The sequence below is a fragment of the Lathyrus oleraceus genome, chromosome 3, assembly GCF_024323335.1.
Source record: "Lathyrus oleraceus cultivar Zhongwan6 chromosome 3, CAAS_Psat_ZW6_1.0, whole genome shotgun sequence".
In the NCBI taxonomy this organism is placed as follows: Eukaryota; Viridiplantae; Streptophyta; class Magnoliopsida; order Fabales; family Fabaceae; genus Lathyrus; species Lathyrus oleraceus.
The window spans coordinates 69,540,585-69,552,854 of NC_066581.1; the positions used below are offsets into that span (position 1 = coordinate 69,540,585).

The following is a 12,270-nucleotide window of genomic DNA, read 5'->3' on the forward strand; positions in this document are numbered from 1 at the left end:
CATTTGAACTAGTCCATGTTCTGGCACTTGCGTAAAACACCTAGCCTTTAAGGACCTAAAACGATTCAGATAATCATCGATGCTCTCAGCAAACCTTCTCTTGATACTAGACAATTCTGCCAAACTAATTTTGGAGTGTCCTTCGTAAAACTGTTCATGGAACTTCTTTTCTAATCTGGCCCACGAATCGATTGAACTTGGGGCCAACGAAGTAAACCATGTGAAGGCAGCCTTAGTTAGAGAGGAGGGGAAGTTTTTTACTCTCAGACATTCATTATGAGCTAGATCTCCTGACTCTGTTAAGTATCTGGCAACGTGCTCTATTGTCGATTCACCAGACTCTCCCCCAAATTTAGTGTACTTAGGCACTTTCATCCCCTTGGGCGCCTCGGCCTGGAGAATAAACTCAGCTAACGGGGAGGCGTATAATGGCCTTTGCAATGTAGCACCCATGCCATTTCTATCCATAATCCTTTCGATAATAGTTGTCAAATTATTTTCCACTACCAAGTCTTCTTGTCGGTGTTGATCGACAATTTGATCAGCATCCTGGTGTCGGTTAACCATTATCATCTGGTTACGTCCCGCGACTTCTGATCCGACGCCTTGATTTTGAAGGGGTCTAATGATTTGTCCTTCGTGGACTGTCTCCTCCTCCACTGCCCCTATCTCCATCTGCACAGGAACAGTCGGTCTAATCATTTGCGTCATCTGTCGAGCCGGTGCCCCCAGAAAATTGCACAAGCGTGTCAATTGGTTCGCCACCTGCCTATTTGTTTCAGCAGATTCTTGTATCAGTGGATTAAAGACTGTGCCAATCTGGTTGGTCAACATGTTAACCAATTCATGGTTACTATCGTCCATTGGCTGTCTTAACACCGCTACTGAAGTGTTCGACAACGGCATGGTTCTGTTCTGGGTGTTATTCCTCATGTTGCCCTCTTGCGCCGACCCTTGCAAGGGAGGATTTGTATCTGAAAACAGTGTTGCACTGGATGTCGACTGATATCCTGGAATTAAAGAATTTGGCATTCCATAAAGAGGATTAGTGGTGCCAAAGCGAGGCACATAAGGTCTGAACGTCGTTATCGTTGATCCTGAACCCCCCGGTGGAAGCTGAGGAATTGATGTTCCAACCGCACCCGTAGTCGACATGGTTAGGGCTGCACTTGTCATCGGTGGCAAAGTGGCAACCTGTGAGATTATTGTTTCTGTAATGGATAAATTTCCTCGTAGCACTTCATCCGTGTTAGTTTCTGACATTTTCACAATATTTTGTGGCTTACTGTACAGTTTGCCACTTCTAAGTTTCACGCAATTTCGCAACTGCTCTAGTACCGTCCCACTTGGCGTGCCATTTTGTTAACTGTGGAAATTGGTAAACAACCGCTGGTCCTCCCTAGGCTTTAAAATAAAGGGTTACTTGCAGGATCGACCAGTTGATCCCAGGACATGTGCTAGTGCAAGTAAAGCTTGTCCAACTCGACAGAATGACTTTGTGAGGAACGGTTCCTAACAAAGTGTCGAACAATTGCAGGGTTTTTCCACACGAACGATTTAGACAATGTTACAGCCTATAGGTGACTCGTGACCGACAGCGCTATAACATTCAAAAGAGGTATATGACGAACACGCTTTTGGTAAACTCTATTATCGTAATAGAATTAGTGTCGACAGCGTAAACGACAACGTAAAATGATAACTCAAAAGTAAATGGAATTAAGATAAAATGTTCAACGGGAACAATTGAAAAGTAAGGAAGTTGCATTGAAATAAATGTGGTGATTCACGTACATAGCACTCTCAAAAAACTCTTGCTTCCTTGCGTTGGGAATGGGAAGTTTTCTTACAAGTGATTTTCAGTACAAAGTGAACACCCTGAGCCCCTTGTAGGACATTCTATTTATACTAAACTAAAGGAACTGCTCATAAGCCAAAACTCCTAGAAACTAGCAGATGTTATGTCACACGATCTGCACAACCGTTGCACCCATGTTTTGCTAACTGCTCCAAATTCTGGCGCTCTTATTCTTCTTGTAACTGCTGGTTATTTTTAAATTTCAAATTTCTCCCGCCCAGACGTTAGGGCGATGCTGTCTTCTACACATTTGGCTATAATCACTACAACAAACAAGACCTTAGACAACGCTTTTTTTAGCCTTAGACAGCGCTTTAAAGCGCTGTCTAAACCTCCGCTGCTAAAGGTTTAGACAGCGCTTTTTTAAATCTTAAAAGCGCTGTCTAAGCCCCCCCCCCCTTAGACAGCGCTTTGGCCAAAAGCGCTTTATAAGACCCTCTTATTTTAAATTTTTTAGGTATACCTTAGACAACGCTTTTGAAAAGCGCTGTCTAAGCCCCACCCCCTTAGACAGCGCTTTTGCCTAAAGCGCTTTCTAATCCCCCCCTTAGACAGCGCTTTTTACAAAAGCGTTGTCTAAGGTATATGAAAATTTTTGAAGCTTTTGTTTTAAACCACATTTTTTCCAGGTTTATAAACCAGAATTTCTACCTGTTTTCAACCAGATTTTGACAGACAATTATCACATTTTATATATGCCATTTTGGCCTTTTTTCTACCAATTTTTGGCTAACAAATATATATATATATACCAATTCAAACCAATTTTGTCTTAAATGTATCAAAATATATACAAATTTATGTACACATTTACAAGTCATAACATATACTACAAATGTACACATTAATTACACAAATTTATGAACAAACATTGAGCTTTATCATGATAGTATGGTGACGACAAATACAGCTGACAATATATCAACATTTACATATCCAACCCAGCTACAAATTCAAAAATAACACTACAGTTCACTTATCAGAGCAATAAAGTTCATCCTATTTCAATACGAGCCGCAACGCAATGCGCTATGGCCGTTACGAAGCCCCTTGAATTGCAGCTGCAGGTTGTTGCATCGCTATATCCTGATTCTGTCTAGCAGCATATCCATGGCCTCCGTATCCGTGACCACCGTAACCTTGCCCGCCATAATGGTTTCCATTCGAATCATTATTCCTCCACTTTCAGATTCCAACAAATTAAATTAGAGAACTATTTCAATTCATAATAGAAAATAAATAACAAACTATCAGTAACGGCGGAATACATAGATGCATTGATCATGCCTGTAATGCTTATAATAAAAAAGGCCGATTACGAATAAATTGAGTTCGTAGAAGAAGAAAATATAACTCACATGCTTATTTCCCGGACTGCGACCCCAAGAAAGACGCACGGTCTGCTTCCCGATCACTGTTCCATTCAATCCCTGAATAGCTTCCTCAGCATTCTTTCTGTTGCAGAAAGAGCAGAAGGCATTAAAACGTGGCGTATATAGCAAGCGAGGCGAAAATAAGACACTACTGATGATATTGGCAATGCCACAAGTGTTACCTGTCAGCAAGTTGAACAAAGCCACATCCTTTACCGATTGGAATTTTCACGGAGACAACATCGCCATATTGCAAAAACGGTTGTCTGAGATCCTCATCGCTGATTTCAGAATCAAGCCCTCCAACAAATATCTGCAACAGATTTTCATTACTGAGATATCAAAAAATGTAGATATGAAGATACCGAGAACTACAAAAGCAGACTCACAGTTGTGTTGTTAGAATCCCCTTCAGATTGGGAGCCTTAGGCCACAACACCATTAGCAGAGTGACCACCGCCAGCCAACACTACAGCTAGTTAAGATAGAAAAAAGTCAGCTATTTTAATTTCTAATTTGAAGCACAATACGTGCTTTTACTACGTTCCAGCGGTAACTCTCGTGTTATAAACGTAAAAAAGGAATTTGGAAATATATACAATAAACAAAGTTGACATTTAGATACCGAACGGTATATATATCATGAAATGGGCAAGGAGCAGAAACAAAGTTGTGTGAAATTGAAAATTCTGCGATAAGCAATTGTTAAATATGCAAAAGAAGTTGTCCATTAATGCGTATATATTAAAGCATCAACAAGTTACTTACAATTTAATTATCATACATGTAAATATTCAAACTTTAACCAACATTAAAAAAAAACCACAAGTTGTTCTTTGGCTCAAGTACACTTCAAATAAACAATCATAAGAATAGCAGTGTTATTTGGTTTAATCTATCAATGACAATTCTCTTCCAAAGCAATAATTTCTACAGATATTGAGAAACAACCACAAGTTGAAAATATTTTATACTGGTCTTACATTTCAACTAAATCATAAAACTCAAACTAAATTTGAAAATTTTGGAATTTATTTAGGAGCCAACCATGTCTTAAGAGGATTTACAGTAAGGAATATTAGATTATTAGTCCTTCAAGCTTCTATACTTTGTAAAAGTGAATGATTTCACACTGAAGAAAACTATATTTATACATGTCTATCGTCAAATGCAACTTTACAATTACACATACCCCTGTTACGACGAGCCGTTGCATTATCTGATTTGGAAGACCCTGTTTGTTTAGAACTCTCAAGCCAATTCCACCATCTAATGATACATTCACTGCCAATTATAAACAGAAATTGGAAGGGAAAATTAGATATTGAAAATGTAATGTTAAACCAAGAAAAAATTAACGACACAAAGGTCGTAAAAAAATCTAACATAATGAAAATAGAATAGAAGGATAAAATCAATAGGCACCCTACCTGTGAAAACAGTGAAAGCAAGACATTAACTTCATAAAAGGCAAGGTTTCACTTTGGTGTTCTTCTGTCACCAATGGGAATAAGCACAATGGACAATCACCATCAGGATGATTCATATCTGAGAGTTTCTCTACAGCTTCCTTCAAATACATTCCAATAACCAATTATCAATCATTTTTGCACAAAAAAACATTATTTGACGAGCTATATTCATTTTTCAGGTTCCACGACTTCAATCCCTATCCAAAGTTTTAGTCAAAACTATACAGCAAAAGATTACGTATCACAACAGAAACATAAAAGCAGGAAGATGCACAAAGTGACCATAAATAAATGAGTCTGCAGTCTCACAAGATTAAGCAGTTTTCAATGGTTGATATTCTTCATTTAAGTTTTTTATACATTCCTAAAGTAACCATAAATTTACCTAATAAACTCAGATACGTCAATCCAAACAGACTCTAATCCTGAGTATAGAATATAAGATTATCTACAAACAGTAACATAGAGATATGAAGTAAAATTATGAATAATACTATTCTATAAAAAAAAATGCACCTCCATCATAAATAAAACAATAAGTTGATTGATTACCTCACAAAGAGCTACGAGCATTAATCCAGGGGAAAGCTCGTTGGCTTTAGTTTGAATATGATTCAATAAATGCTTTTGTCTATGTTGATCCAAACCCTTGCAATCCACAATAGCAACAGAAGGAGGTTCTTTTGGATACTAAAAAAAACACATAAGCTTTTGTTGCTTCTACTGATTTATAAACAGATAATTGAATTCAACAATCATAGTATAATAACCTTAATCTACTGAAACATACATGTGGAGTTGCATGTACCTCAAGAACAATTTCTACAAACTGCAAAGAAATTTATTTTAAAAAATGGGGATTAATTAATGAATAATTGAATTAGAATTATGAAAAGTTAAAAAAAAATGAAATTAGGGGTTTGAAGAAAAATTGGGAACCTGGTGAGAAGAAACATCAGCGGTTCTGGGTTTGAGGGATAAATGGAAGTGAGGAGGAATGGAATTGAGAATGGTACAATCGTTTTCATAAACGGATTTCATGGCTTCAACTTCTTCAGCTATCACTTGTTCATCTTCTTCTTCGCCGTCCATTGTTAGCAGAGACGGTGGAAAATTAGGTTGCGACGACGAAGTGAATCGGAATTAGCTTTTAAATTTATCTAATCTCCATTTATTTATCTAAATTGGGTTCGGATTTTGAAAAAAAATTAAAACAATTTATGGTAAATAAATTGAAGAACCGAAGATTATACCGCAAGAAATCAACAATTTATGGTAAAAAAAATCAACATTCTCAATAAGATTATACAGTAGAAACGAAGAAATGAAGAAATATTGAAGAACATACCGCAAGAAATGAAGAACAGTAGAAACGAAAAACGAAGTCAACACCCAAATGTCGAGACACGTACGATTCTTCAAACACGTTCAATGATTGAAACCGAAAAATGGAAGTGTATTCGTGTTCGCTGTTATGGTTTTCGTTGATAGGGTTTCAACGTTCGCAGGAGGGAAAACAAAAGAACAGAGAACGAAAATTGAAATGGAGTCTGAAATTTTATTTTAATTAGACCTTAGACAGCGCTTTTGTGGAAAGCGCTTTCTAAGGTATGCCTTAGACAGCGCTTTCCAAAAGCGCTTTCTAAACCCCCCCTTAGACAGCGCTTTTGGTTTTAATTTTTTTTTTAATTTAAAGACTTTAGACAGCGCTTTATTAAAAGCGCTGACTAAGGTCTATATTTAAAAGCGCTTTCTAAAAGCGCTGTCTAAGGGGGGGTCTTAGACAGCGCTTTTAGAAAGCGCTGTCTAAGACCCCCCCTTAGACAGCGCTTTCATTATTTTTTTGGAACATTTTCCGTGTTTTATTTTAATTTTAACCTTAGACAGCGCTTTCTTTTAAAAGCGCTGTCTAAGATGCGCTGTTAAAAGTCATTTTTGGCGTAGTGAATTCTTTAAGTCTCAAACTTCACCTTAGTCGACAAAATGGCCTGTCGACCAGGCCAGCTTCTCTTGTCGGCTTCATCCTTTGACTTGTGTTTTTCCCACTCTTGTTTGCCTCCAACACCTCTTCAACCTTTGATGGGGTATAACCCCCAAATTCACAGGACTCTGTCATTAACTATGCTTTCAGCCTGCCTTAGAGATTTTTCATGGTAACATCTTCATCACTTGACTGAGCAATCATATCATCAACATAAACTTCAATCTCTTTATGCATCATGTCATGAAAAAGAATGGTCATAGCTCTCTGCTATGTTTCACCAACATTCTTTAAACCGAAAGGCATCACTCTGAAATTCTAGTTATCAGACTTTGGATGTCACACAGGTTGTTATGACATCCAATTCTGCACAGACAGGGATTATGCAGAACTTAACAGTAAGTGCAGTAAATAACAAAAGTAATTGTTCACCCAGTTCAGTCCAACATGACCTACATCTGGGGGCTACCAAGCCAGGGAGGAAATCCACTATTAGTAGTATCAATTCAAAGCTAAACTCACCCGTTTACAACTTATCACTTAATCCCTACCCAATGCAATTTCAATCTTAACCGAAGATCAGAGTTCCTACTCACTCCCCCTCAATCACCTCAGTGATTACTATCTTTAAACAATATTAAAGACAAGTTGAAGTCACACTTTAAACAACTCTTGATTGTGCTTCACAGCTTTAATCAAGATACACAACACTCACGCTTAAAAGCTTTGAGTGACACAACACTTACAACTCAATGAACACCCTATGCCAAAGCTATCATCTACTTGATAGTGACTTGGCTTACAAGATACGTCTAATACAAGACTCACAAAAATACAGCAGTGAAGTATGATGGACACACAAAATCTTCACGCCTCAAAATCCCTGAAACTGAATGAAGGAACGCCTTCCTTTTATATTGCAGTGTCCTGGGCTTTTGCACCTGTATTCTCCTGAATTTAAGGTCACACAAGTTCCCATAAATTCAACATTTAGGTTACTAACAAATAGGCTATTTGTTAGGTTCATTGAATGTAGATTGGTTGTTGATTTCCTGGCTTTTCTCTAAGCTGTTGACTTCCTGAAGAATAGCCTGAGAAAAAGCTGAAACAGAAAACTGAACAACCTACAATATAGCATATGCTGTCAGGCATGAATGTCACGACATTCAGCTTGACATCAAGGTCCATATGCTGAGTCTGTTTTTCCAGAAAACAGACTGTACAATTTTGCTGACCTGTACATGATCAAAATGACCATACTACAGTAACAGCTTACATTAATAAATGTCAAAGTGTCCAACTTAACATTTACACAATTGGCCTTAAGTTAGTTCTGTTATTCTCTTGAAGAACAAACTAAATAATATGCTGAAGTATAGCAGAACACCACTCTGCCTAATCTTCAGTAGCTGCTGCCAATGATGAATGTCATAACATCCAGTTTGACATTCAGTCAATAGGCCTTATGCCAGGTCTGGTTCTTCCTTGATAACCAGACTGCACATGAATACTAAGTTCTTAGCAGAACACCTGCTGTTCTATTCCTTAGTATCTGTTGACAGGTATGAATGTCACAGCATCCAGTTTGACATTCAATAAAACCTGTGTTAGCTAGTCCTGCTGTAACTACAATGTAGTCACACCTATATGTCATGACATCAGTCAAGACATTAGTAACCATCTAGTGTTTTACCATATAATGCAGCCAATTTAAACACCTACACACTCTATAACAGAATGTTCCCTAGGGTGTAATGAATGTGGTCTTCTCCATATCTTCGGGTGCCATCTTGATCTGATTATATCCGGAAAATCCATCCATAAACGAAAAGACTTTGAATTTAGTTGTATTGTCTACCAGCATATCAATGTGTGGAAGTGGAAAATCATCTTTTGGACTGGCTTTATTCAAATCTCTATAATCAACACACATGCGGACTTTTACATCCTTCTTAGGAACAGGCACAATATTGGCCACCCATTACGGATATTCAGAGGTAATAAGAAAACCAGCATCAATTTGTTTCTGCACTTCCTCTTTGATCTTCACTGCCATGTCAGGATGAGTCCTTCTCAACTTCTACTTGACCGGCGGGCATTCTGGCTTCAACGACAATCTATGCTCCACAATCTCATAATTCAACCCAGGCATGTCTTGATAGGACCAATCAAATACATCAGAATACTCTCGAAGAAGATCAATTAACCCCTTCTTAGCTTCTGGATACAGTTGAGACCCAATCTTGACTTCCTTCACATCATCCTCAGAACCCAAGTTGACCAGTTTGATCTACTCTTCAAATGGCTGAATGGCTTTTTCCTCATGCTCAAGTAAACGAGATAATTCATCAGATACTTCTTTATCATCAATCTCTTCCTCAGCTTCAAACACAAGGAAATCAAAGTTTGGAGAGGGATATGATCATTATATTCAATGGTTTGAGAACCAACCTGCATAATGATTTGATATTTTAATTTTAGAGAAGTGGAGTGCGATCAAATATTATGCAGATTGAAGATTATCATTTATTTATGTTTTTTGTGATTACCATTTTCAGAAAAAGCAAAAAGTAAAAGCAAAACATCATAGATGTGGATGAATAAAATTGTATTTTATTGATGATAATAATAAAAATGCCCAACAATGTTCACTTCTCCCTTAGGCATAGGAGACAGAGTTTTCTTAGAACAACAAAAAGAAAATTACTTAGAACAGTGAATGACAACAGGAACATCAACAGCAACCCAATTGTTGCAAGTCTGGCCATGGGTCACAAAATTGGCGCAAGCTTCGTCTTCATCACCACTATCTTCAATAATGGCAGCTGAGTGTTGATCATTCTCGTGAATGAACCCTCCAATATGGAAAATTGGTTTCATAACTTTGGCTTTAGCGTTGAATAGCCCTGGTTGAAATCCTAGTCCAGCTCTGTTCTTATTCTCGGCGACCTCCACAACACGACCCCACTTGTTAATACTGCCAACTTGAATAGCCTCTTGTGCATCTTTCAAAGAAGACATGGGTGCCCCAGGTTTCTTTAACTCATCAGCAATAGATAAGGCTTGGAACAGCGTTTCAATCTCCTCCCTAGCAGAGTCGCCACTTAATTTCTGTAGCGGTAAATTCATGACCATTAAGCTATGGATAAGCTTAATGTCAAAAAAACTAGAGTCGCCACCGCGCTTTTATTGTTTCCAAAGGAAAAAGGGAAAAGTACGGACAAAACCCAAAGATAAGATGTTTTCAAATCAAAATTAATAAAATGTCAGAGATTACTGGTAAGGGGGTTGGTTACACAGAGGGAAGGTGTTAGCACCCAAAGTGTCCTAGGTACTCCTAGGGAACCCCTTTTTATGTGTGCATGTGATTTTTGGTATAAAAGATGTATAATAAGATAGAGTGTGGGGATGAGAAAAATAATTCATTGATTATATTTTTGTGTTTGACAAGACCTTCAGACTTGTGCCTATATACCAACATAAAAATGAGCGATCAAAACCTCGTAGTTCTTGGTAAAAATTTCAAATAAGTTGGTGAATTTCTTTTAACAAAAGTTTAATAAGAAAAGGCACAAAGGGACAAAAATTTGAATGAAGTTGTTAGTTCTTTTTGTCTATTGAAATTTAAGTCAATATTGTTAAGTTTATTTACAAATTTGATTTAAGAAAGAGTTTGAAAATTCAATGGCATAAGGCCAAAGTTTCTAATCATTAAAACAAAGTCTAAGTTTGAAATTACAAGCAAAGAAAGTTTTTGAAAAGGGAGAGAGATTTTGAAATTAAAGAAGTGGGAGGAGATGAAGAGGGTATCCTAAGCAAAAATTTAAAAGTTAAGAGTTGAAAAGGTCTGACCAATGGATGCAATCCAACAGACAAGAATGTCATATAGAAACCCATTTTCCTTTGGACTTTTATCAAGCAATAATCAATAAGCAACGAGCAATATCCAGACATCATGAAGATCAAGGTATCAAATAATGATAGCCACATCAAAGCAAGCAAATCCAATAGCTAGCAGTCTTCATTGTCTCCCATGTATCAGATGAAATATTCCTTGATCAACTCAGAGCAAAGCATCAAACACAAGATCAAAATAACAATTAAGCACAAAGATAGAGTAGCAGATGAACCAAAGAAATTCCCAAGGCTTGTATCAGATGAAGGCACAATTCACAATAGCTCAGTCTCAGAATGTTGACACTGGCCAAGTCCTTTTTGCATAGGGAATGTTGCCGAATCCTAAGTCCAAAAGTTCAGATCAAAGGAAAAAAGGTTAAGTCTCCACACAATGCCATGAATAATGGGAGACTTACAATCTCACTTACTAGAATGCTATGCCTTGAGGGTCAAATTTAGCTCTATGTTAAGCAATCGTAATTGGACTTATGTAGAAGTTACAACTATTTGAGGCCAGGAATTAAAAAAATAGGTGTTAATGCATGTTAGAGATTTGGTATGAAGAACCAAACTCCTAAAAGATACCACAAACTAAAAGAAAAGATCAAGAGGTAGGGGCCTATCTCAATCATACTTGTATTGATTCATCTGACACAAGGTCATTGATGAATCAATTATCCTTTAGACATTAGAGATTTCATTGTTCAAAAGATGGAATGGGAAAGAATAGGGATGAAGATGAAGAGGGAGGAGAAGATACAAACATAAATTGATCATGGGAGGAATTTCATCAAATCAAAACCATCAATTCATTTTAGGAGATGAAATGTATATTTCATCAATCCCCTAAATCCAATGGTTTTGATCCAACAAAAGTCAAATCAACCTTGACCAAGGCCTAAATAGAAAGTCAAACATCACAAGACCATAAAAATGGCTCAACAATATTTTTAAGCATTTAATCAATTAAAAATCAATTTAAAAAATGAATTAAAATACATTTTGATTTGGTCAAAACCTAAAATCCCGTCAAAACACTAAATAAATGGCAAAGGGATTTACCCTAGGTCAAACAAGGTCAAATGACCTTAAATAAAAAATTTCACTATTTTTAAAAAGTCAGAAATATTTTTAAACAATTACAAAATATGCACAAAAACATTTAATTCATTGAAAATATCAAAATTAATCCAAAAAATAATTTTAATTCAGAATATGGAAGAGAAAAATATTTAAAGATTTTTGGTCAAAGTCCCATATTTTTTGGATTAAAAATGAAATTTCTATGAATTAAATAAAATAAGTAGATTAAATGGAAATTCAGAAAACACAAAAAAACAAGGGCCATCAGATCTCCGTCATTATTGAGGTGGCAGCTCTGATGGCCAAGGGCGCGCATTTCACAATGGTCCTTAGTCAATGCGCGACAGGCTTGGTAATCACAAGGAAAGACTGAGATTAAAACATTTCAAAGGGATCTGATGGTTTGGAAGGTGCCAACGCACCACCGGATCTCTAGCTTCAGTCATCTTCTCCGGTGGACCTCACCGGACTGGTCCACCCCAAACCATCACAAAAATGGAAACCAAGGACATGATTTCAAAGGAAAAATGCTCAAGAGTTCGAATTTGACCTTCATTTCTTCCAATTCCAAGTATATTGAAAGATACATGGATTGGAAATTTGAGG

At 37.0% G+C, this 12,270-nt stretch overlaps 1 protein-coding gene and 1 long non-coding RNA gene across 2 annotated transcripts; both read right to left on the reverse strand.

Moving 5' to 3' along the window:
* Positions 1-2,889: 2,889 nt before the first annotated feature.
* On the reverse strand, positions 2,890-3,704 carry LOC127128924 (uncharacterized). The gene is made up of 4 exons (XR_007806085.1): positions 3,621-3,704; positions 3,414-3,544; positions 3,217-3,313; positions 2,890-3,040 (listed from the first exon to the last, which is right to left on the reverse strand). It is a non-coding gene; the product is annotated as an uncharacterized LOC127128924 (long non-coding RNA).
* A 514-nt stretch (positions 3,705-4,218) lies between these two features.
* LOC127129712 (uncharacterized) lies at positions 4,219-5,495 on the reverse strand. Its single transcript, XM_051058848.1, has 4 exons — positions 5,484-5,495; positions 5,256-5,393; positions 4,662-4,801; positions 4,219-4,515 (listed from the first exon to the last, which is right to left on the reverse strand). The coding sequence occupies exons 1-4, from the start codon at positions 5,493-5,495 to the stop codon at positions 4,380-4,382; spliced, it is 426 nt and encodes a 141-aa protein (XP_050914805.1). The 3' UTR covers positions 4,219-4,379.
* Between the last annotated feature and the right edge of the window lie 6,775 nt (positions 5,496-12,270).

What these genes read in the sequence shown, in the direction of transcription:
- LOC127129712 (XM_051058848.1), bottom strand. An exon ending in TGCTCGTAGCTCTTTGTGAG is followed by an intron (nt 4,802 to 5,255) that starts GTAATCAATCAA and finishes ATGTATTTGAAG; the next exon opens with GAAGCTGTAGAGAAACTCTC. An exon ending in TGCTTTCACTGTTTTCACAG is followed by an intron (nt 4,516 to 4,661) that starts GTAGGGTGCCTA and finishes TATAATTGGCAG; the next exon opens with TGAATGTATCATTAGATGGT.